Source organism: Mobula hypostoma, chromosome 2 (genome assembly GCF_963921235.1).
Source record: "Mobula hypostoma chromosome 2, sMobHyp1.1, whole genome shotgun sequence".
Classification (NCBI taxonomy): Eukaryota; Metazoa; Chordata; class Chondrichthyes; order Myliobatiformes; family Myliobatidae; genus Mobula; species Mobula hypostoma.
In genome coordinates this window covers 72,724,110-72,749,593 of record NC_086098.1, presented here as the reverse complement: position 1 = coordinate 72,749,593, position 25,484 = coordinate 72,724,110, and the positions used below count along the sequence as shown (strand labels likewise).

The window sequence follows — 25,484 nt, the reverse complement described above, 5'->3', positions numbered from 1 at the left end:
ATTTTCAGGTGATGGACCATTACCCTGACATTCTCTTGTAAAATGTCTTGATACAGTTTTGAATTTATTGTTTCCTCAATGATTCCAACCTGTCCAGACCCTGCAAAGCAGCCCCAAACCATGATGCTCCTTCCACCATGCTTCACAGTTGGAATGAGGTTTTGGTATTGGTGTGCAGTGCCCATTTTCCTCCACACGTAGAGATGTGCATTTCTGCCAAAAAGTTCAACTTTTCTCTCGTCTGGCCACAGAACATTGACCCAGAAGTGTTGTGCAACATCCAGGCGGTCTTTTGCAAAACTTGAGACATATTTTTTTTGGAGAGCAGTGATTTCCTCCATGGTGTCCTCACATGGACAGAGACTTTAGCAAGTTCTAGAGATTTCTGCAGGTCTCTTGGGTTCTTTTTCACATCCTTCAGCATTGCACATTGTGCTCTCGCTGTGATCTTTGTAGCACACCCACTCCAAGGGAGAGAACCAACGGTACTGAATTTTCTCCATTTGTAGACAGTTTCTCTTACTATGGACTGATGAACACTCTGGTCTGTAGAAATACTTTTGTAGCTTTTCCCAGTTTCATGCAACTCTACAATTCTTCTAAGGTCCTCTGCAAGTTTTAATCAAGGCATGGTGCACATAAACAGATCTATCTTGAAAAGAGTAGGCTCTGTCAGTAACCTGACTTTGTGTGTCTTTTTTTATAGGGTAGGGCACCTTTACCCCTTCAATCTCATCTCGTTGACTGGAACACCTGACTACAAACAGCTTTTGTAAAAGACATTACCCCAGAGGTTCACATGCTTTTTTGAATGTAGAATGTGATTGTTTAAATAATACACTCAGTATTGATGAGAAGTAAAGTTCTTTGTTTGATATTAGCTTAGGCAGATTGTGTTTGTCTACTATTGTGACTTGGATGAAGATCAGGTCACATTTTATGAGTAATTAATACATTTTATGAGGTAGTTCACGGTAAAATGCAGAACGCCTTCTTACAGTTACAGGTTTCCCCCGCTATCCGAAAGTAGAGCGTTCCTATGAAACCGTTCGTAAGCCAAAATGACGGAAAGCAAAGAAGCAATTACCATTAATTTATATGGGAAAAATTTTTGAGTGTTTCCAGACCCAAAAAATAACCTACCAAATCATACCAAAAAGCTCATAAAACCTAAAATAGCACTAACATATAGTAAAAGCAGGAATGATATGATAAATACACAGCCTATATAAAGTAGAAATAATGTATGTACACTGTAGTTTCACTTAACAGAATTGGGAAGATTTAGCTAAAACCGATTTGTAAAAAAAAATCGGCACGTACACGCATGCGCACACACCTGCCCGCGCAAGGCTTCACTGTCATGGTAGTTTTTCTCGGGGTAAACACAAGTTTAAAGCGGGCGTCTTTTTTCTTTAAAGCGGGCGTCTTTTTTCATAAAAGCGAAAATCCTCTTTCGGTTAGCAAAAGCAGGTACTGATGTAGGTCTTTCGTAAAAGCAAAGTGGCGTAAAGCGAACGTTGGTAAAGCGAGGGACACCTGTACAAAGTGTAATGCAGGGAGAAAGTAAGTTGCAACGTCATAATGAGGTAGATTGTGAGGTTACACGTCCATTATATCATGCAAGAGAAGCTTTCAATAGTCTTCTAATAGGTAGAATGGAAGCTGTCCTTGAGCTTGGTGATGCATGCCTTCAGGCTTCTGTGTGATGGAAGAGGGGAGAAGAATGAGGAAGGTAGGATCTTTGATTATATCAGCTTCTTTACCAAGCCAAAAAGAAATGTAGGCAGTCGATGGAGGTAAGGCTGGTTTCTGTAATGTGCTGCATTGTGTCCACAACTCTCTGTAGTTTCTTGTGGTCTTGTATAGAGTAGTTGCTGTGCAAATGGTGGTGCATCTGGATAGGATGCTTTCTATGGTACATTTGATAAAAATTGATGAGGGTCAAAGGAACGTGCCAAATTTCTGTGGCTTCCTGGGGAAGCAGAGGTGCTGGTAAGCTTTCTTGTCTATGACGTCAACATGATTGCACCAGTAGAGACAATTGGTGATATTTACTCCTAGGAACTTGAAGCTGTCGACCCCCTCAACATTAGCATCATTAATGTAACAGGAGCATGTGCACCAATCCCTTGAAGTCAATGACCAGTTCTTTTGTTTTGCTGATATTGAGGGAAAGTTATTGTCATGACACCTTTTCACCAGGGTCTATATACTCTTTCTGTATTCTGACTCATTGTTACTTGAGATATGGCACAATATGGTGGTGTCATCTGTAAACTTGTAGATGGAGTTAAAGCAAAATTTGGCCGTGCGAACATGAGTGTGTAGGGCATGAGTAGGGAGTTGAGGCTGCAGCCTTGTAGGGCACCAGTGTTGAGAATAGTCGTGGTGGAGAAATTGCTGTCTATCCTTACAGTCTGTTGGTCAGAAAGCCAAGGATCTGGTTGCAAAGCAAGATGTTGGGGTTTCGTGGCAATTTTCCTTGGAATATTAGCATTGGAGGCAGAGCTATTGTCAATAGATGATAGGCTGGTGTTAGGTGTCTTTACTGTCCCTATGTTCCAGGGATGAATGTAGGACCAGGGAGCTGTGTCCACTGCAGAGCTATTTCGACAGCAGGTGAATTGCAGGTGAATTGTCAAGGTTGTCTGGGAGATTCGGGCTGAGACCTTTCATCAAGACCTGATGAAGGGTCTTGGCCTGAAAAATGGTCTCTTTATTCCTCTCCATAGATGCTGTCTGACCTGCTGAGTTCCTTAAGCATTTTTTGTGCATTATTCCAGATTTCCCGACTCTGCAGAATCTCTTGTGTTCGTATTGCAGGTGTTTAGTAGTTTTGTCCATTCTGCCATTGGCAGCTTAAATTAGAATCATTCATGTTGAAACACATTTGACATCAAGCTCATTGTGTGATGTAACAGTAGTTTTCCTGCTGCAGATTCCCTTCATTGTCCTCGACTAGAGTGCAGCTTGTACAGAGCAGAATTGCTGAGATGACACTTGAAATGGTCTCTATTGCTAAAGGTTCACACTGACAATCTGGTATTTTCAGATGTACTCAACATTTTCTTTCAATGCAAGGGAAAACCTATCAGAAGGTTGAGCATTACTTAACATCTCAGCGGCATAAAAATGCTTTACACTGATATTTTGTTTTGAATGATTCATTTAAGTAATTTCCTTTTGACTTCAATAAAGATTCCCAATGTTCAGACTCCAGTAAACATGCCTCCTGAGTTGCACTGTAAAAGTTCTGACATCTTGCAGTCTTAGAGTAGTTACAAGCTTCAAAAAACTGGATTGGAAGCTTAGTTTTGCATGAGAAATCTGGGTTAAATAATTGTTACATAAGAACAGAATTTTTGTTTGGTTAAGATGGTTTAATTTGACACTTATGATACATTATTCAGCATGAAGTTGTAATAATTGCATTGATTTGAATGGACTTAAGATATAATCATGTAATTTGCTGCGCTATTTTACAGTTGAGTTTAGTCACTGGATCCAAGTAATGTGAAGCCTTGTCTTATAACCTAAATTCAGTCTCATGAAGGCTGCATATTAAAACCCAATTTGAGGACTTTAAAACTTGTTCTCCAAAAAAGGATATGGTTTTCTCCCAACATTAAGAATTAATGGCGTGAGCTTGTGTTTAAGAATGTTTTTCAGTGGGTGAAGGCAGTTAACATAACTCTGGACAGACAGCTCTGTATTCCACTCCGCAGGTGACCACACACAATGGTGGTTGCAATGTAAGGGCAGTTTAGTTTAGTTTACTTTAAGTTTAGTCCAGTTATCAGAAGTTACTGTTAAAACAAATGATTACTGATTAACAAGAAATAATTTGTCATCTTGGCTTGCAGTGAGCTTTTCTACAAGCATAATGAAAAAGTTATCTTGCTTTTTATGCTGTGATTGTTTGCTGGTATTCCAAATATGAACCCTGACAGTGGTATGAGTGGGCAAAATATGTTTTAAGAAAAGGTGTTGGGAGAAGTAAGTTTGTCCTGCATTTCAGCTACATCTGTGCAACAGTAATACAGTAATGCCTTTTATTATTTTTGCTGCTAAAGTGCAATGAATGACTCAGCATAATTGTTGATGTTATGTATTGCTGTGAACAAAGATGATCTTCACAAACAGAGGTGTATATTCAGATGAGTGGCTCTGTATATTTTTTTAGATTTGTAGCTGTACTGAGTTCAAAACCGTGTAGGGCACACCTGAAATGTGGTTTTTTCACAGCCTGTGAGGATCTGCGGAATGTATCAGTACAGTACCATGTGCCTTCACTATTGATAGTGAAGGTCGTGAGAGAGGATGGAAAGGGGAGCAGTATTAAACAACTGATGCAGAATGATCAATGCAATTTAAGCTGTTATTTCAACCAAAGTTTGTGAAATTTTAACCAATGTTACTTGATGTAAAAGTTGCACCCGAGCACAGGTTCTTGTTCAAAAATTCCCAGGAAGTCAACTTACATAAGAATCATAATAAGGACATCTTGGTAATTTGTTATTTATAGTCACACATATTGAGATACAGTGAAGAGTTTTGTTTGCACACCATCCAAACAGGAAGTAAATAGAAAAACAATAACAGAATACATAATTTTACAGTTACATAGAATGTGCACCGCAGGTAGACAAATGAAGTGCCAGAGCCGTGATAAGGTATACTGAGGGATGAAGAGTTCACCTATATCATAGGAGGTGTCCATTCAAGAATTTTATAACTGTGGAGTAAATGCTATCATTAAGCTTGGTGGTAGGTGTTCTCAAGTTTTTGTATCTTTTGCCTGATTGGAGGTGGGGGGTAATGAGAGAATACCGGGGTATTTTGAGTACCTGTACAAATGATCCTCTTCCTATAGATGCTGCTTGGCCTGCTGCGTTCACCAGCAACTTTGATGTGTGTTGCTTGAATTTCCAGCATCTGCAGAATTCCTGTTGTTTACCTGTACAAATGAGATAGTTTGCCTCTGAACTGGAAGGGGAATGTTTGCCAGTGCTGCTCTGGGGAAGAAACTAGAGTTGCAGGAGGTGGGAGCCGGAGCAGCAGGTCTGCAAGTGGAGAGACTATGACGAGTGGCTGACCATGGTGGAACTCGTATTCTGAGTTGAGTCTGTTTCAGTGCAAAGAGCATTGTAGGTAAGGCAAATGAGCTTAGGACTTGGATAAGCATATTGAATTATGACATTGAAGCCATGGTTGGCCTGATCAGAGGGGATGACGAGACAGCCTACAGGGACGAGGTCCAGCACCTGGCCGCATGGTGTGCCGATAACAACCTGGCCCTTAACACCCAGAAGACCAAGGAGATTATTGTGGACTTCAGGCATGCTAGGAGCCACACTCATGTCTCCATCTACATCAATGGAGCTGTAGAGGAGCATGTATCAAGCTTCAAATTCCTTGCTATCCACATTTCCGCTGATCTCACCTGGTCCCTGAACTCCTCCATCCTGATCAAAAAGGCACAACAGCGCCTTTATTTCCTGCGGAGCATCAAGAAACCTCACCTCTGTCCCAGGATACTGACGGACTTTTACTGCTGTACCATTGAGAGCATACTCACCAACTGCATCTCAGTGTGGTATGGCAATTGTCCCATATCGAACCGCAGAGCACTCCAGCGTGTGGTGAAAACTGCCCAGTGGATTATCGGCACCCAATTGCCCACCATTGAGAACATCTACCATAAACGCTGCCTGGGCAGGGCGAAAAGCATTATCAAGGTTGTATCTCACCCTAAACATGGACTTTTTACTCTCCTCCCATCCGGTAGGCACTACAGGAGCCTCCGCTCCCGCACCATCAGGCTCAGGAAGAGCTTATTCCCTGAGGTTGTGACCCGGCTGAACCTCACATCACAGCGCTAAGCAGTATTGCACCCACATTGGACTGTCTCAGTACTTTTATATTTGTATGCTCTAGCACTTAATTTTTATTCGCAGTTATTTTGTAAGTAATACTATTCTTTTGCACTTCTGGTCAGATGCTAATTGCATTTCATTGGCTTTGTATCTGTACTCGGCACAATGACAATAAAGTTGAATCTAATCTAATCTAATTAGTCCGACTTGGTTGCAGAAGGGGCAGAGCTGGCCTGTTCCAAGATTCCATTGTTTTAGACATAATAGAAGGAAGGGATTAAAAATAGAGTGGTGGCATTACTCATCAAGAATATGTGACGACATTGTTCAGATAAGACAGACTGGAGGGCTCATTTGCAGAGGCAGTATGGTGGAACTGAGGAACAAAAAAGACATGACCGTGTTCAAGGGTGTATATTATGGACTTTCGCAAAAGTCAGTGTGATTCAGAGGAGCAAATTTGTAAAGAGGTAGGAGACAGTTGTAAGAAAAAAAAACAAGGTTATGATAGTGAATGTAACTTTCCTCATAGTGACTGGGACTCCCATACTGCAAAAGGACTGGCTAGGATGGAGTTTGTCAAATGTGTTCAGGGAAGTTTCCATTAATGTTTGCAGGTTGCAACTTCAGAGAGCACGATACTGAATCTGCTGTTAGAGAATGAGAAAGGGCAGGTGACAGAAGTTATGTGGGGCAACACTTTGGATCCAGTGAACATAATTCCATAAGTTTCAAGATAATTATTGAGAAGGATAGGGCTGGTCCTCGGGTTGTGATTCTAAGTTAAAGAAAGGCCAATTTTGATGGTTTCAGAAGAGACTTAGCAGGTGTAGATTGGGATAGGTTCAAATGCAAAGTAAATTCACTTTCGAAGTACATGCATGTCATCATGTACAACCCTGAGGTTCATTCACTTTTGTGCAGGCTTACTCAATAAATTCAATAAACATAATAGAATTAATGAAAGACTGCATCAACGGGGTGTTCAACCGGTGTGCAAAAGACAACAAACCATGCAAATACAAAAAGAAAGAAATAATAAATAAGCAATAGATATCAAGAATCTGAGATGAAGAGTGCTTGAAAGTGGATCCATAACCTGTGGGAATATTTCAGTGACGGGGCAAGTGAAGTTCAGTGAAGTTACCCCCTTTGGTTCAAGAGTCTGATAATTGAGGGGTACTAGCTGTTCCTAAACCTGATGGTGTGTGTCCTGAGGCTCCTGTACCACTTTCCTGGTGGCAGTAGTGAGAAGAATACATGTTCTGGGTGGTACATTCCTGCAACAATGCTTCGTGTAGATGTGCTTGATGGTGGGAGGGATTTTACTCATGATGGACTGGCAGTATCCACTACTTTTTGTATGATTTTATGTTCAAGGGCACTGGTGTGATGGAGCCAGTCAATATACTCTCCAGCACACATCCATAGAAGTTTGTCAAAGTTTTAGATGTCATACCGAATCTTTGCAAACTCCTAAGAAAGTCGGGGTGCTGTCATGCTTTCTTAATTACACTTGCGTGATGGCCCGGGACAGGTCCTCTGAAATGATAACACCAAGAAATTTAATGTTGCTGACCCTCTGCACCTCTGATCCTTCAATGAGGACTGGTTTATGGACCTCTGATTTCCTCCTCCTGAAGTCAATAATCAGCTCCTTAGTCTTGCTGAAGAGGTGTTGTTGTGGCACTACTCAGCCAGATTTTCAATCTCCCTCCTTTATGCTGATTCATCACCATCTTTGATTTGACATTGGTGTCAACAGCAAACTTGAATATGGCATTGCTATGCTTAGCCACACAGTCATAAGTGTAGAGCGAATAGTGCAGAGGGCTGAGCACACAGCTTTGTGGTTCACCTGTGCTGATGAGATTGTGGAGATGTTGCCAATCTGAACTGACTGGGGCCTGCAAATGAGGAAATCAAGCATCTATTTGCACAAGGCAGTCTTGAGGCCAAGGTCTTGAAGCTTACTGATTAGTTTTGAGGGGAAGATGGTATTGAATGCTGAGCTGTAGTCAATAATAAGCATTCTGATGTATGTGTCTTTGCTGTCCAGATGTTCCAGGGTTAAGTGAAGAGTCAAGGAGATGGCGTCTGCTATGCAACTGTAGCTACAGCAGGCAAATTGAAGTGGATCCAAGTCACTTCTCAGACAAGGGTTGATATGTTTCATCACTAACTTCTGAAAACATTTCATCACTGTGGACGTAAGCACTACTGTACAATAGTCATTGAAGGACGTTGACACATTCTTCTTAGGCACCAGAATAAATGAAGCAGGTGGGAAACTCAGACTGCCGAAGCGAGAGGTTAACGATCTCAGTGAACACTCCAGCCAGTTGATCAGCATAGTCTTTAATACTTGGCCAGGTATCCTCCTTGGGCCGGATGCTTTTCTTGAGTTCACCTTCCTGAAGAATGCTCACACTGGCCTCAGATACTGAAATCATAGAATCATTGGGCCTGTGGGAGTTTGTGACAGTTCCTCGGTGTCTTGATGTTCAAAGCCAGCGTAGAAGGCGTTGAGCTCATCTGAAAGTGAAACCCTGCTGTCGCCCATGTCAGTTGATTGTACTTTGTGATAGCATTTAAGCTCTGCCACAGCTGTCGAGCATCTTTTGTTGATTCAAGTTTAGTTCAGAGTTGCCACTTCGCCCATGAGATAGTTTTCTGGGGATTGTACCTGGACCTCTTGTAACTTTCTTGGTCGCCTTTAATGCACTCATTATTGTCGATCTCATGGTTGGGGAAAACTCTCACTGATTTTGTAGGGACAAACTCATTTACAACTGTTTGTATAAAGTCTGTGACAACAATAGTGTATTCATTCACATCCACAGATGAGTCCTTGAATATGGCCCAGTTCACTGACTTGAAGCAATTCCGTAGCCTCTACGTGACTCCAGCGACTACCTGTTTGCTGTCCTAATCTCTGGAGCCTTGCTCTTTAGCTTCTGCTTGCATTTAGCAGAAGGACAGCCTCGTGATCAGATTTCCCAAAATGCGGTCAGCGCATAGAATGGTAGGCATTCCTTTATGTTAATATAACAGTGGTCTAGTGCATTGGAGCCTCTGGTGCTACAGATTATATGCTGATGGTAATTGGGCTGGGTTTTCTTCAAACATGCCTGGTTGAAGTGTGTCAGGATGGACTGTTTCTTGTTGGGTGACGGCATCATGCAGTATCCCAAGCATCTGATTATAGTCAGCCGCTGGTGGCATGTAAACTCCAGTGAGGATCATGGATGATAACTCCCTGGGTGAATAGAACATTAAGTTCCATTTTCCCACTGGAATGGCCTTCCGCACTGTCCACTATCCCCCAGTCCATAAATGTGCTTAATCAGTTTACCACATTGTCACCACTGATCATTGATATAGTTATCCTTTTTTTCTTAATGTAAGTTTTAAACGCTCATCCTTGACCTTGCTTACCAAGGATGTCTCAAGATCTCCTTTCACCTTAGTTTCCTGCTTAAACACTTCCCTACTACCTTTATAAGGGCCCAATCTGATTTTAGCTTTGTAAGCCTTACATATATTTCCTTTTTCTTCCTGACTAAATTTCAGAACTCACAGGTCATACTAGGTTACTTTACCTTACCGACTTTGTCCTCATTCCTTACCAATATCTGTCGATTCTGAACTCTAATCAAGTGATCTTTATAAACAAGTCCCACATGTCGTACATGGACTTGTCCCGACAGTAGCTGCTCTAATCAATATATTTTAGCACCTGCCTTTTCCGGTCATGATTTTCCTTCCCCCCAATTTAGTACTGTTCACAAGTTCCAATTTTATCCTTACTCATAATTATCTGAAAACATTATGAGTTGTAGAGTTTAGACCCAAATGTTCATGCATTGCCAGGTCTGTTGCCGGGTCTCGCTCATTTTCCCAAAACAGCTGAGTAAGTGTGATATTTCAAAAGCAAGAGCGGCTGTTAAGACTTTTTGACAGGTTTGAGGGTGCATGAGCCATTGCTTGTGGAGAGTGAACGTGAGATTTTAAAAGTGAGTGAGGTCTGTTAGAACCTTTCAAAGGGGTTGAGGTCATTGGGCAGGTAGGAACTTGGCAAGGGCCAATAAAAAGAAGTTGGGTTTAAGAGGAGCAACCATTGTTGGAGTGGCCGTTGTAGAAATGGACCAGGCTTAGAGTGGGGAGCTTTGAGGCTTTGGCTCTAAAAACGTTTATGAGAAGAGACAGAGAACAGGGTAAGAAATTTTCTTTCTTATTGTACAGTTAGAGAATGGGGATGCCAGTCAGGTCTGTGGAATGCTCCTCTTGCAGGATGTGAGAAAACTGAGAACTCCAGTGTCCTTGACAAGTACAACTGCAAGAAGTGCACCCAGCTGTAACATCTTACAGACCATGCTAGGGAACCGGAGTTGGATATACTCAGGATCATTCAGGAGGCTGTGAGGTTGGTTGACAAGAAATACAGGGAAGTAGTTGCATCTAAGGTGCAGGACCCAAGTAACATGGTGACCATCAGAAGGAGAAGAAGTGATACACAGACAGTGCAGTGTATCCCTGTAGCTGTCCTCCTTCCTAACAGGTGTAATGTTGGGGTGGGGGCTGAAGACCTAGCAGAGGAAAGTCACAGCAGCCATGTCTTTGAGATTGATTCTGTCTCTCTTTGGCTTAGAAGGGAAGGGAGAAGAGGAGTGCAGTGTTGATGAAGGGGAGCCGCAGTAATAAAGGATTCATTAGTTAAGAGAACAAACAGGAGATTTTGTGGACAGAGACTCCCAGGTGCCAGGGTCAGGGATGCTACAGAATAGGTTCACAGCTTTCTTAAGGTTCAAAATTAGGGTCAAAGGTTCATTTTATTATCAATTGTATGCAGAATACAATTCTGAAATTTGTTGTCTCTTCTCTAGATAGCCATACAGAAAACTATATTGGTTGAAAGAAAGACATGAATCCCTGCCCCCTGCATGAAAAGAAAATCAAACAAAAATTCCCAAACCCCAAACACCCCCAACCTCTCCCTTGCACAAAAACTAACAGATCACCCAAACCCCCAGCCTGTCAATTGGCAACAAGAAAGAATAGGCTCGAACACAATATAAAACATAGAACTGAAAGAGGCCAATATGAATTATAGTCCAATCTATAAATCTCAGTGTTTCATGAGTGACTTCAGCTTCCCTATTAGTGAATGCCACCTTCTCAGTATGAAAGATTTAGTTGGGATATAATTTGTTTGTTATATCCTGGAAAGGTTAGAGGAGACAGAAGGGGTAACACTTGATCTGGTGTTCAGCAATGAACCAAGTCAGGTGTCAGCCTTCTCATTGGATGAGCCTTTCAGAAACAGTGACGACAACTCACTGACCTTTGCCACAGTCTGGGACTAGGATAGGAGCAGACGGTATGCGAAAGTAGTTAATTGGTAATAGAAAGTAGTTTAAAAATTACTATTAAGTAACGTGACTAAACCTTAGGAGATTAAGTGCATTATAATTCAGCAAATCTTGTAACTTGGAACTAATGGGTCATCTGATTTTTGTTGCAGCAGCTTCAGAATGTTGAAGCTCCCAAGCTATCTGACTTGAAACTCTTCACAGTTGCTAACCATGCAAAACAATGTAATACAGATGAAAATATATCATGCTAACAAGATGGCATTTGAAAGTCCAATGTTAGAATGTGATTTTTGGCTCTCTTTTCCTGATTATCATAATTTAGGTTTGCCTGCAGTTTTAGCTTTTAATTCTATGTGATTTTTTTTCCTCCGTGAACTATATATGTGAGCTTCAGAAATCGACATGCACTGATGGTGTAGACAGTACTGGCAGACTTGCATTCCAGGATGCTTAGAATCATAATAGAAGACATACTGCCGTACTGGAGAACTTGGTTGAAGAGATATAGAAGAGGGGTGTTACATTCCTACAGGAGGTAAAAGGGATCTATTTGCCTTTTCTGTCTCTCCTACGCAACAGCTGGTGTAGCTGTCCCAGACTTGATCACCCTCTCTCTCTTGCACGCTAAGGAAGATGATGATGGTCAAACACCTGGTCTCACATGATGATTCCAAATGTACAACTCAAGAACTTAGTTGTGCACAAATAGTTGATGTCTGAGGTGCTCAGAGCTATTGTTGATGTACTTCAAGTCGTTAGACTCCAGCTGGTGAGTAAACAGTTAAAAGTTAGGTACATTTATTAGCAATTGGCCACATCGATCAGCTGGTTGTTCTTCAGAGAGACTGTTAGTCTCCATCATCACTGACAACAGGCAACAAAAATGGTGCAGGCTGCAGTTGTTTTAAATTTGCTTACGGTATAACCATTGTTGGTAGAATCTCAGGTGATGACGGAAGGGTGTACAGGAGTGAGATATGCCAACTAGTGGAGTGGTGTCACAGCAGCAACCTGGCCCTCAACGTCAGAAAGACGAAAGAGCTGATTGTGGACTTCCGGAACAGTAAGACGAGGGAGCACATACCAATCCTCACAGAGGGATCAGAAGCGGAGAGAGTGAGCAGTTTCAAGTTCCTGGATGTCAAAATCTCTGAGGATCTAATCTGGTCTCAACATATCGATGCAATTATTAAAGAAGGCAAGACAGTGACTATACTTAAGTGGGAGTTTGAAGAGATTTGGTATGTCAGCAAGTACACTCAAAAGCTTCTATAGATGTACCATGGCGAGCATTCTGACAGGCTGTATCACTGTCTGGTATGGGGGGTGGGGGGGCTACTGCACAGGACTAAGAGAAGCTGTAGAGGGTTGTAAATATAGTCAGCTCCGTTTTGGGTACTAGCCTACAATGTACCCAGGACATCTTCAAGGAGAGGTGTCTCTGAAAGACAGCGTCCATTATTAAGGACCTCCAGCACTCAGGGCATGACCTTTTCTCACTGTTACCATCAGATTGGAGGTACAGAAGCCTGAAGGCACACACTCGGTTATTCAGGAACAGCTTCTTCCCCTCTGCCAACCGATTCCTAAATGGACGTTGAACCCTTGGACACTAATTCACTTTTTTTTTAATATATAGTATTTCTGTTTTTCTGCACAATTTTTAATCTATTCAATATATATATACTGTATAAAGTATACTGAATAAGATTTATTTATTATTATTATTATTATTTTTCTTCTTTTATATTATTTATTGCATTGAACTGCTGTTACTAAGTTCAAGTCACATGCCGGTGATAATAAATCTGATTCTGATTTTATTACTATATGTCATCTTGCACAGACTACAGACTAAACTATGGGACTCATCAGATCTCTAAAACATAAGGGGAAAATGGCACCCCCTCCAATTCCCATGTAATTGACTACCTAGGGTTTAAGCAGTTTTATAATATGGTTGACTGAATGCTTTCATTACATGTCACGTCTCCTGCGCTTAACTCTGAAGCTAGTTTGCAAAATTTATCTTCCACCCCCTACAGAACCTAGACAGTACACTCACAGACAACACCCCGTCCTTACAGAACCTAGACAGTACAGCACAGACAACACCCCATCCATACAGAACCTAGACAGTACAACATGGACAGCACCCCGTCCATACAGAACCTAGACAGTACAGCACAGACAACACCCCGTCCTTACAGAACCTAGACAGTACAGCACAGACAACACCCCATCCATACAGAACCTAGACAGTACAGCACAGACAACACTCCATCCATACAGAACCTAGACAGTACAGCACAGACAACACCCCGTCCATACAGAACCTAGACAGTACAGCACAAACAACAATCCCTTTGGTACACAATGTCTGTGCAGATCATGATGCCTGTTTATACTAATCCCATCTGCTTGCATATTATCTATAACCCTCTATCCCTGTGTCTCCTTGAATCCCTCTTAAATGTTGTCATCACATCTACTTTCACCATGTCTCCTGACGGTGTGCTCCCACTCACTCTCTGTAAAACAAAACTTGCTGTATAAATCTCCCGTTCTCAGTACAAATCCATGCCCTCTAGTGACTGACTTTTCAATCCAAGGAAAAAACCCTTATCCATCCCTTGCTTTCCTTGCAGATTTGCTGTTTCCCAGATACCTTCTTAAAGCTCATGTCTAGCTCTGCTTCCCATCCTCAAAACATTAGACTCCCAGTCTCATGAATTTTTTTTTATGTTTGTTGCTGCTAATCATTTTAGTCTCCTTCACTCTATTATAGCTAAGTTTTGTGGTTGAGCCAAAGTCAGTTGGGGGTTGATGATGTAATTTACTGTGTTCTTCTTGCAAGTATCTGTTGTTATTCCAAAATCCAGTGATCCCAGACCAATCAGCATGTTAACTAAAATAAACTAACACATCAGGAGTCAATTGCCTTTTCCCAACCATATACCTTTGGGTAACCACATGCTTTTATTTTGTTAGCTGTAAAACTAATTGTGAAAAGTAAAATAAAAAAAATAGATTTATTGTTAATTGTCCCATGTGATGTTAAGTCTAAGAACCAAATAATGAATATCATTAGGTTGGCCTCATCACCCACATCCGATGAATGCACGTATTTGAAAACAATATATGCAGTAATTTTTTTCATGCCCCTTTTATCTCTGCAGGACAACTGTGAAAGTAAAAGAAGATGTAAAAATGGAAAAGAAACCCAGTTTCTGGGACACCTTGGGAATTAAACAGAATTCAGCCAGCAAGAGTCCCACAGAAGGAGGAACTTGGGAACCACAAGTTACAACGGAGAATCCTTATAGCAATTTGACTGACTCCTGTGTCTGGTCTGACTGGGCAAGTGAGAGTAGCAGCAGTTCAAAATATACCACCCTGGAGAGTGAAACAAATGTGAGTGGTTCCAGGTGGGGAATCATAACGGCAGGGAAACTGCCTGGAATCCGAAGACGCAGCAAAGGAAATCTGACTGACTGCTGGGAAGAACTCGAGTGATACTTCGCTATCTGCTTTAATGATAGTCCAAAAATTAGTTGCACAGTTCTCACCATTTTCAGTTCTTCTGTCGGGTTTTCTGTGGATTCTTTGCCTCTGTGTAATTTTATGCATGTGAAGTCTGTTGAGCACTAAGCTAAAATCGCCAACCTTCTTTCTTTTGTGCCAATTCTTCAATAAATGTATTAGCACCTTTTCCATTTGGATGAGCTCATTTTAAATTGTCCCATCAGCATTCTTTATTTGTGACTGCTTGTCATCAGCTTTATTGAGTGCCTAAATATAACTATTTATTGATACCTCATTCTTTTGAACATTAGGTATACTGTACTTGTTTATGAGCATCAGTATATATGCATGCTTATTTTGGCTACTACTCCACTGCACATATTGGGTACTAGAGACCACAGTGGAACAGAATAGGAGGTACAGGCAGTAGATTTACTTTGCATGTGTTTACTGTTAGTGACCATAGACTAGTTTCTTCACCTTTGCCCTTTTCTTGACTTAATAAAGATGGGTGGTTGGATTACATGTATTACAAGGGCTGTTACAGTTGTGGAAAAAGAAAGCTCAGCTTCTCCTTCATGTATGCTGAATGATGAGAAAAAGATTCTGGTGAACTGAATTTGAACATCTGTTAAACAGTTAGCATTGGTTTGGAATCCAGTGTCTTACCATCGCTGGATAAAAGTTGTGTGAAGTTGTTTTTGTCTGAATGTCTTGTATGTTTTTTTTATTTCACAGAAAGCCAAGTATTTTCAGCAAAAACTGATCCAACAGCTTTGTTTTCAGTAAGCCTTAATTCATCAACTGGGGGATTGATATCACTGATTCTGTCGTGACATGCTCTGACGTAGTAATAGTACCCACTGTGAAACTGCTCAATGAGCTTTTTAACTATGGGAATCAATTAATGAAGGACTACTCAAGAAATTTCTCAGGAATCTTCTCTGGCTTTACTCACCTTTTAAACACAAAGTTTACTTTGGCTGTTGTATCCAAGTTCTTTAGTGTAGTATCAATATATTTGGTGACCTAAATCATAACAGTGACTAGCTAAAGTGCAATTGGTAAAACAGTAGGCACAATAATTTACTGAGCAGTTTTCTTGGGAGAGTGCCATGCTAGATGACTATGTCTTGTCCAAGTCTGGACCTTCAGCTTCATTTGTAAAGAGTGGGAATATTATCAGTTTCCACGCCCTATGAAACTGTTGGAATTATTGTCCAGTAAAGGAGGGGCTGGAAAAAAATCATACTCTTTCAAGCAGTAGGTTTGTATTGCAATAAGCAATCTGCTGTAAGAACTCTGGGCGGCGCAGCATTGGTAGGAGGAAAGGAGTTGCTTTTCCCCAACACAGGCTGTCTGTCCTGCTGAGTGCCTCCAGCAGTTTGTGTGTTGGTCCAAATTCCAGCATCTGCATTCTCCTTTCTCCAGAAGGATTCCATTGGCTTTCACACTACTTCATAATACTTTGTGTTAAAGGTTCTAAGATGACCTATTAAGCAATCTTAAGAACAGCTGACAGATTACCAGTAGTCAGGGTGTTTCAGTCATCAAATAATTGATATTGATTGTATAATTTAACTTGAATCAGTTGCCTCATGAAGCACTTTCTGTACACTTCAAAGTTTCCATACTGCTTTTAACATTAAACCTTGAATTGTAACCTTCACAAAAGTTATCTTCATTCATCAAAGGCTTGGTCTTTTGTGATGAAACAATTTAAAGGTTATTTTTGTTTTGTTGGTAGTAACGTTCTTAGAATTAGAATTAAGCAGTTACAATGATTCTACGTTGGGAAGGAACAAAAAGCACCCAGCCATTGTGGGAAATTCAATTAAGCAACAGGAACAGTTAATACTTCAACTCTAACCCAAATCCAGCATCCAATAGTGAAGAGAAATTAAATACGAGAGTTTTGTTATTTAGCAATAACATGATTGTCAAATGATACAGCAGTACATGATTACTTTTATTAAATTGCATCTCAGGGTGATTAGACAATTGTATTTAAAAAGCTTTATGTCAGCAGTTATTGCTAATTTCTGAATGGATCATCATTGGTTTAGTGAATTTGCTTACTGCAAAATTAATTTTGTTTTGTACCACAGATCTATTTTTGCTGGCTGCTGTTATTATCAGAAATGCTGCCAAAGTATTTAATTAATCCTTGCAGACTGAAATTACCTAGTATAGAAAGCTCACTTGTTCATTTGTGAATGATTTACAAATGTAGATAATGCAACTGTACAAAAGCTGTGGTAGCACTTCATGTTAATAGATTAAAAGTTTGGAAGAATTTTCTTGATAAATGGTTTAGTAAGAACATTTTTAAATACTGCAATTGTATTTTAAAACCAATAAGCATTTCCCATTCACATATTTTACTACCGAATTCTTACTTTGTACTGTATGCACAGTAGTCAACCTTTTGATTTCAATGTGATGTGACAGATAATTTTTTTAATATTTAGAGTTGACTTTAAAACTCGCTTTTCTTTGTATAATTTGCCAGACAATGCTGCTTCACATCAATAAAGTGTTAAGACAAAAGTTTTGCTTTTCATTTAATTGGAAATAATTAACTGATGAAGTAAAGACATTTATCTGCTTTCTTTTACACGGCGTTAATGTGGCTGGATCAGGAAAAAATTGTTGCTGATAGTTACACCGAGGTACTTGAAGTTCTGAGCCATTTCTACCACAGCACCAGTAATGCCAGGCCTTCTAAAATCAATGATCAGCTTCTTTTACTGACATTGTGGGAAAGGTTGTTATGACATCATGCCCATACGCGCTCTCCTTTCTGAATTTAGTGTCATTGTTGTTAGAGTTCCGGCCCACTTCAGTGTTGTTATCTGAGAACTTCTATATGGAGTTAAATCTGGAATTGGCTATATAGTGAAGAGGCTGAAGACAGAACCTTGCAGGGCACTAGAGTTGAGGATGATAATAGAGGAAGTACTGTCACCTGCCTTCAGATTGCCTGGAAGTCAAGGATCCTGTTTCAAAGGTAGGTGTTGAGTCCCAAGTCCAGGAATTTGGAGAACCGTTTGGAATTATGGTGTTGAGGGCAGGGCTGTAATCAATAAACAGTAGTCTAATGTAGGTGTTTCATCTGTACAGGTGTTCCAGGTATGAGTGTATGGCCTGCGTATACTCTCCGTCATGGACCAGTTTTAGTGGTAGGTAAATTGTAGTGTGTCAAGGTTATCTGGGAGGCTGGAGTAGATGTATGTCATGATCAGCCTCTTCATGATGTTGGATGTTAATGCCAGCAGGAAGTAGTCAATAAGGTGTATTATCTCATTTTTCTTAAGTTCCAGGATGAAAACGGTCTTAAAGTAGGTAACAGCCTCAGATTGGAGTAGGGAAAGGTCCAAGATATCTGTGAATATACATGACAGATGGTCTATGCTGAATCTGATGACACAGCCATAGATTCCATCTAGGCCAATCACATTATGCAGGTTGACTTCCCAGAAGCTCAATATGATATTTCCAATGGGTACAGGTGCAATACAGGCAGAGTGTGAACTCAGAGAGGGCATCTTTAATACAACAGTTGTGATGTGATGTAACATCTGTACAAAACACATTGGTCAGGTCAGGACAATAGCAAAGGATAGAGTGGGGCATAGATCAACTGAAGGTTTGGGTGGAACAGTAGCAGGTGGAATTCAATCCTGACAAGTCTGAAATGAAGCATTTTGGTCATCCAGTGCTGGCCATAAAAACTGGCTAAGTTTAATCACAGCATCTGAAAATCATTTGGACAGTTAGGTAGATAGGAAAGGATAAGAAGGAAATCTGTCAAATGTGAGAAAATTGGATAGGTATTTCAATTGACCCAATAGAAACTTTATGCACTACTGAATCCCAATATTTTCCTATTTATAATCATAACATATTTTGGGTGTTAATAAGCAATTAAGTCTGTGTTAAAGTCCAATAATACTTGAGAATTAGTAAAATAACTGTCTAAAATTAAGTGTTGCCCAAGAATAGTTTGTTCACATCTTTATTTTGCCTTGATATTATTGGTGATCTTGGTTCACAGGCTTGAAAAGAAAGTTTGTATAAGGGTTAGACTTTCAAGGGCCATATTCAGGCTAGGTGACTGCACTATGTCTGCATACTGTTTCTGTAAGCTTATCATCTTGACTGTTACCTTAGTGAACTTCCACACATAGGAAGACTGCACAAAGTGTCTGCATACTGCTCTGTTAACACACCATTTTAATCCATGCTGCAATTTCCACAATAGAAATTTTAAAAAAAACACCAGAATGTAGTGTTTAACTAATAGAAAGATTAGGAATATTTAATGGTGAAGAATAGCTGTCGCTAATCTGCATTCAGCTAGGATCAATCTCAGCCCTAATGCCTTTTATGACAGAAGAAACCACTTTGATTTAAAGATTTAAAATACCTGTAATGAGCTGTAATATTTATAAGGCAGATCAAGAGTCCAATCTTAATATCTTCAATCTAATCAAAAACTTCACACTTCCAAAATATCTACATGGCAGAGTTCTGACAGTACGTAACCAGTGGTGCAAAATATTATAAATTTAAAGATTTTATTAAAAATTAATTTGCATCTCAAACGTGTTACAATGTTGTACTTGGATCACCAAAATCTGCAAAATTACAAGCAGCAGGAGTGACATAACAAAATAATGCACTTCATTACATTATACTTTTTAAAAAATATATTAAATACACAATGAATCATAAGCAGGAACAGTTTTACTCATACAACTGCAACTTAAAAAAATATTATTCATACAAAAATGCTGTTTAGGGTCCAATGCTTTATCCAAAAGGTGTGCTGTGGGTGAAAATGATAGCATGTATTTGTTTTTGCTAAAAATAGCTAAAACAATGTTTCGCTTTTACATTTAGCCTGAAATATGATAATTGTGCACAAAAATGTTGAAAATGAATTCTAACTTTATTAATGCAAATCAGGAATCAAAACATGCAGATATTGGAAATGTCCTACATTAGTTTCATTTAATTTTGGTAGTATATGGATATTAAAAAAATTAATGAAAAACATATTGCAGAAGAAAAGGAAGCAAATTGGTTGCTCTCGTATGAGAAATGATCAAGGCTATCGAACATAAAAGCCTTAAAGCATCAGTAGTTCCACTTAAAACTTAAAGAGATCTATGAAGTGCTGAGGCGACACTGGTGTACAGCAACTTTCAGGATTGTTGGCTGTACAGGGATGGCCTGTATCCTAGTGGAAAATATAATGAAGAAGTTTTAGCTTTTACTGTTAACATTATGAAGGTACAGGTTGAGTACCCCTTATCTGAAATGCTTGGGGTATTGGATTTTGAATTTGTTTTTGGATTTTAGAATATATAATGAGATAGCTTGGGATTGTCATCATTTCTGACTTGGAATTTATGTGCTGCCAGTAAGTAGTCTTTGGCTTACACTTTTTCATTACACACATGTACTCAGTACTAAATGTAGTGTATGCAGGGTAACAAAAGCAGCACAGCAGCATCAGGAGAATATTTGAATCACCTATTGAACAACAATAAACAATGCAACACACACAAAATGCTGGATGAACTCAACAGGCCAGGCAGCACTTTGTGTGTGTTGCTTGGATTTACAGCATTGCAGATCTTCTCCTTTGTGACAATAAACATCAGGCTTTCAGTCTTTACCTATGATTATTATTCTCTGATTTAAAATGTTACAGTACAATGTACATATTTGTATTTGTTGTTTTTAAGTTTTACGTAAGGTATAAAAACAATCAGCATTGCAGACTTGCTCTGGTGTTAAGATTTCCATCTGCAGTGCTTTAAAAATTTAAGACCGTTATGCAAGCTCTGAAAACAATCAGCATCGTAGACTTGTTCTGCTGCTAGATTTCTGTGATCAGCAGATGCTTTAAAATTTTAATGCCATGCTTTTTCTTAAATTTGTGCAATTAGCCTGTTGAATATTCACAATTGTCTTCAATATTTCATTCATCATGATAGATCTTTGCTTGTTTCATGGTCAGCGTACTGTTAAGTGGCAAATGTTCACTTCTTAATGAATGATACATGATCAACATCTTCATTTTTCAATTTATGCAATGTATTTTTCTATTTTTCATTAACTTCTGTTCATTACATATGTGAGGTCACTTCTCAGAACTGTGTGTGTGTGTGTGTGTCTATAGTGCACAGATACCTGGACAGCTTCTGGGGACCTTCACAGCGCCTTGTGGAATTTTCCATTTGGTGACATCATGTTAGCACTCAAAAAAAGTTTGGATTTTAGAGATTTTCAGATTTTTGAATTGTGGATAAGGGGTACTCAACCTATAATTGCTAACTGCAGCATGCTTTCATTTTCTCAAACGAGATTATATACCTTTAAGAGAAATAGTACACAATCATTTTTTGTACAAGTCTAAGACATCAAGAAGTTGACTGGCCTGCAGAGATTGGACAGATACATACTAGATGGTATTCAAGAACACAAATATTTGAAAATACCTTGAATAGTAAAGCAAGGCAGTAGTCCTTTGAGATCAAGGAAGGAGGAGCAGGGGAGGTGGGTGCAGGCATAAAGGGAAAGGGATGAGGAGGAAAGAACAAATAGAAATAAAGAAATTAAAAGAACAGATTCACCAGATCCTTTCCACTGGACTTTTAAAGTCTTTGTGAAATTACAGATACAACACTAAATATACAGTTACAAGTCAAAAGTAATATTTTGCACGGAATATTGAGCTAACTAAACAAATAAGGTACTGTGCCAAGAGACAATTAAATATTTAATATTCCACACCTTAACTGACAAAATGAACAATAAAAAAATTTCAGAGATTAAATTCCAAATTGTTATTTAATTTGTAGAAAGGCAACTGACCATCACCATCACATTGGCATGTAAGTAAATGTTTTAAATCTGTTCACAATTCACATTTTGCTCCAGAAGCAGAAAAGTATATATGACAACATATGCAAATCTAGAAGTTAGATTGTGTTATTACATCAGCTTTGACCTGAGGCAAGCTTGCAACTTCAAGACAATATTGAAACCAACGCCAAATTCTGTCAACTTCAATAGTCTCATCAGTTTGTAATCATCCACTGTCCCAGCACCGATCCTTGTGGGACACTTCTAGTCACAGATATCGAATTGCAAAACCGATCTTCTACCATCACCCTGTCTCCTATTGCCAAGCTGATTTTGGATCCAGTTTCTTATTGGCACGAAATTTGAAACAGTCTCTAATGTGGGAATTTGTCAAAAGCTTTACTAAAGTTAAAGCGACCACCTGTCCAGTCAACGTTTGAACTGGGAGAATTGGTTGCAATAAGGACACAACTGAATCACATCTGAAATGCTGCTTAACATGGAAAAATAGTTTGGGGCCCTGAATAATGGTGAGGCAGCAGGCAATAGAGCAGATGTAACACTTGGCACTGTTGCAGTGCTAAGTGCCTCGAGACAGATTGGTTGGGAGGAACAAGTAGGTAAGTTGCAATTGAATTGAATTGACTGTATTTCTTACATCCTTCAAATATATGAGTAAAAATCTTTACGTTACATCTCCATCTAAATGTGCAATCATAGCAATTTATAATTAATAGAACAGTTAATGTAATATAGAATACATTCAAGTCAGCGTAGGTTCATCAGTCTGATGGCCTGGTGGAAGAAGCTGTCCCGGAGCCTGCTGGTCCTAGCTTTTATGCTGCGGTACCACTTCCCGGATGGTAGCAGCTGGAATAGATTGTGGTTGGGATGGCTACACACCAGTCCTTGTAAATGTCCTGAATCATGGGAAGTTCACAACTACAGATGCACTGGGCTGTCTGCACCACTCTCTGCAGAGTGCTGCAATTGAGGGAAGTACAGTTCCCATACCAGGCAGTGATGCAGCCAGTCAGGATGCTCTCAATTGTGCCCCTATAGAAAGTTCTTAGAATTTGGGGGCCCATACTAAACTTCCTCAACCGTCCGAGGTGAAAGAGGCACTGTTATGCCTTTTTCACTACATAGCTCTTCCGTACAGACCACATGAGGTTGTGGGTGATGTGGATGCTAAGGAACTTGAAGCTGTTTACCCTCTCAACCCCAGATCCAATGATGTCAATAGGGGTTAGCCCATCTCCATTCCTTCTGTAATCCACAACCAGCTCTTTTGTTTTTGCGACATTGAGGGAGAGGTTGTTTTCTTGACACCACTGTGTCAGAGAGATGACTTTTTCCCTGTAGGCCACTTCATTATTGTTTGAGACTTGGCCAATCAATGTAGTGTCATCAGCAAATTTAATTAGCAGATTGGAGCTGCCTTGCAATGGGATCCTAATGGAGATGGCAGAAGTTGCAGAGTGATGCAGTGGTGGAAGGTGAGGACAAGCGGATCCCTATCCCTGTAATTTTGGGTGGGGGGATGGGAAGAGCACAGACCTGTGGAAAATGGAGGAGATACGGGTGTGCTTCATTGATAGCAATAGAATGGAAAATCTTTTCTGAGCAAAGAACAGGACATCTCAGCGGTTGTGGAATGGAAAACATGAGAATAGCTATGGCAGAGGTGGAGAAATTGAGAGGAGGGAATAACATCGTTGCAAGTGACAGGGTACAAAGAGCTGTAGTCAATGTTACCATGGGAATCAGAAGTATGTAAAAGATGTCAGAAGATAAAGAGATCAGGAAAGGGAAAAGACGTGTTGGGGATGGACCACTTGAGTTTGTGGAGATGTGAAAGTTGATGAAATTGATGAGCTCTACATTGGTGCAGAAAGCAACATCAATGTATTGATACAGATTGGAGGATCACTTTTCTGAACACCTTTACTCCTGCTGCAGCAACTGTGATCTTCTTAGACTTGCTATTTAAATCCCACTTCCCATTCTTACATTGATGTGTGTCAATGGTTGTCCGTACTGCCGAATACAGGCTAGACACAGATTTGAGAAACAACACCTCATATTCTGCCCTGGTATTCTCCAATCTGACAGCATCAACAATTATTTCTCTAACTTCCCTCTGTTTCCATGCCCCCACCTTTCTTTTCCCTTATTCCTCTGATCTCTTTCCACAAACCCCTACCCATGATCTCCCAGTATCTCCTTCCATTCCCACTCCACATCTTCCCTGTCTCACATGGATTTACCCATCAATTCCTGCTCCTTTGCTCTCCCCTTTAATTCTGGCATCTGCCTTTCTCCTTTGGAGTCCTGATAAAGGGTCTTGACCTGGAATATTGAATTCACTTCTCTCCATTAATGCTGCTCGACTTGCTTAATTCCTCTAACTTTTTGTGTGTGTTGCTAATAAGTACGTTACTTCTATGGTGAAAGACATAAAAAAACTAGGATGTGGATGTGTGGGATAAAGTGAAAGATGTGAAAGTAGACAGATCTCCAGGGTCTGTGTGTAAATATGGAAGAACATTGCAGGAGGCTTGAGAAGAAACTGGGGAGACCTGGCTGAGAAATTGTATCACTGAAATACAACGGTATACAAGTAAATGCAGTGTGTAATGAGATTGTGAGGAAGGATAGACAGATGATTGGGTAAATGTAGTCAGTGGGCGGAGTTGAAGTATAAAATTGGGACAAAATCGAAAAGGGTGATGAATGCAGGACTGAAGGTGTTACATTTGAATGCACACAGTATGTAGATGATCTTGTAGTGCAGTTAGTGATAGGTGGGTATGATCCTGTGGGCATCACTGTGTTGTAGCCGAAAGAAGATTATATCTGGGAACATACTGTCCAGGAATACACAATGTATTGAAAGGACAGGCAGATAGACAGAGTAGTTGAGATGGTTCTGTTGGGAAAAAAATGAAATCAAACCCTTAGACAGAGGTGACATAGGATCCAGAGACGTAGAGTCCTTGTGGGCAGAGTTAAGAAAATGCAAGGGCAAAAAGGCCCTGATTTGAGTTACAGACAGGTCTCCAAATAATAGCCAGGATGTGGGATACAAATTAGAAAAGGAGATAGAAAACGCATAAAAAAAATGGTAATGTCATGACAGTCAAGGGTGATTTCAATATGCAGGTGGATTGGGAAAGTCAGATTGGTGAGAGGTAATTTGTAGAATGCCTATCAAATGGCTTTTTAGAGCAGCTTGTAGTTGAGCCAACGAGGGGAAAGGTTATTGTGTAATGAACCAGATTTGATTAGGGAGCTTAAGGTAAAGGTACACTTAAAAGGAAGTGATTATAATATGATAGAATTCATCCTGCAGTTTGAGAGGAAGAAGATAAAGTCAGGTTACAGAGGAGTGAAGGGTATTAGAGAGGATAAAGGAGGAGCTGGCCAAAGTTGATTGGAAGAGGACAGGGATGATGGCCAAACAGTAATTACCAGAGCTTCTGGGAGCAATTTGGAAGGTGCAGGATGCGGATTCTGAAACTGGTTAACTCTTCTTCGATCTGTGCTAGTCATTCACTGATTCAATTTAAAATTGTATATTGTTACCATTTGACAAAGGAGAGATTGTGTAAAATATTCCCTAATGTTGATAGTTATTGTGATAGATGTAAAACTGAGACAGCTACACTGTCAGCTACACTGACACACACGTTTTCGACAATTTCTAAAGCACTTAAAATTAATTTACAACCTAACAAATTAACTGTGCTTTTGGAATAATTTTTCAAAATATCCATGGTATCTCTGTGCCTGACGAACATGTTATTGGTATTTGTTACATTGA

General features: G+C 39.9%; 2 protein-coding genes across 4 annotated transcripts in view; one reads left to right on the top strand and one right to left on the bottom strand.

Moving 5' to 3' along the window:
- Nucleotides 1–17,344, top strand: part of LOC134340989 (testis development-related protein-like) — an 85,798-nt gene extending 68,454 nt beyond the window's left edge. For both annotated transcript variants that reach the window (XM_063038655.1, XM_063038660.1), the window contains exon 4: nucleotides 14,434–17,344. In XM_063038655.1, the coding sequence (XP_062894725.1) occupies nucleotides 14,434–14,770 (337 nt within the window). In that variant the 3' untranslated portion in view covers nucleotides 14,771–17,344. The remainder of the gene's footprint in view (nucleotides 1–14,433) is intronic.
- A 2,037-nt stretch (nucleotides 17,345–19,381) lies between these two features.
- fbxo25 (F-box protein 25) overlaps nucleotides 19,382–25,484 on the bottom strand; it is a 76,119-nt gene continuing 70,016 nt past the window's right edge. The window contains exons 9-10 of one of the 2 annotated variants that reach the window (XM_063038639.1): nucleotides 21,292–21,318; nucleotides 19,382–20,024 (exon numbers count right to left, since the gene is read on the bottom strand). In XM_063038639.1, the coding sequence (XP_062894709.1) occupies nucleotides 19,935–20,024; nucleotides 21,292–21,318 (117 nt within the window). In that variant the 3' untranslated portion in view covers nucleotides 19,382–19,934. The remainder of the gene's footprint in view (nucleotides 20,025–21,291; nucleotides 21,319–25,484) is intronic. The other variant, XM_063038641.1, reaches the window with a different exon arrangement.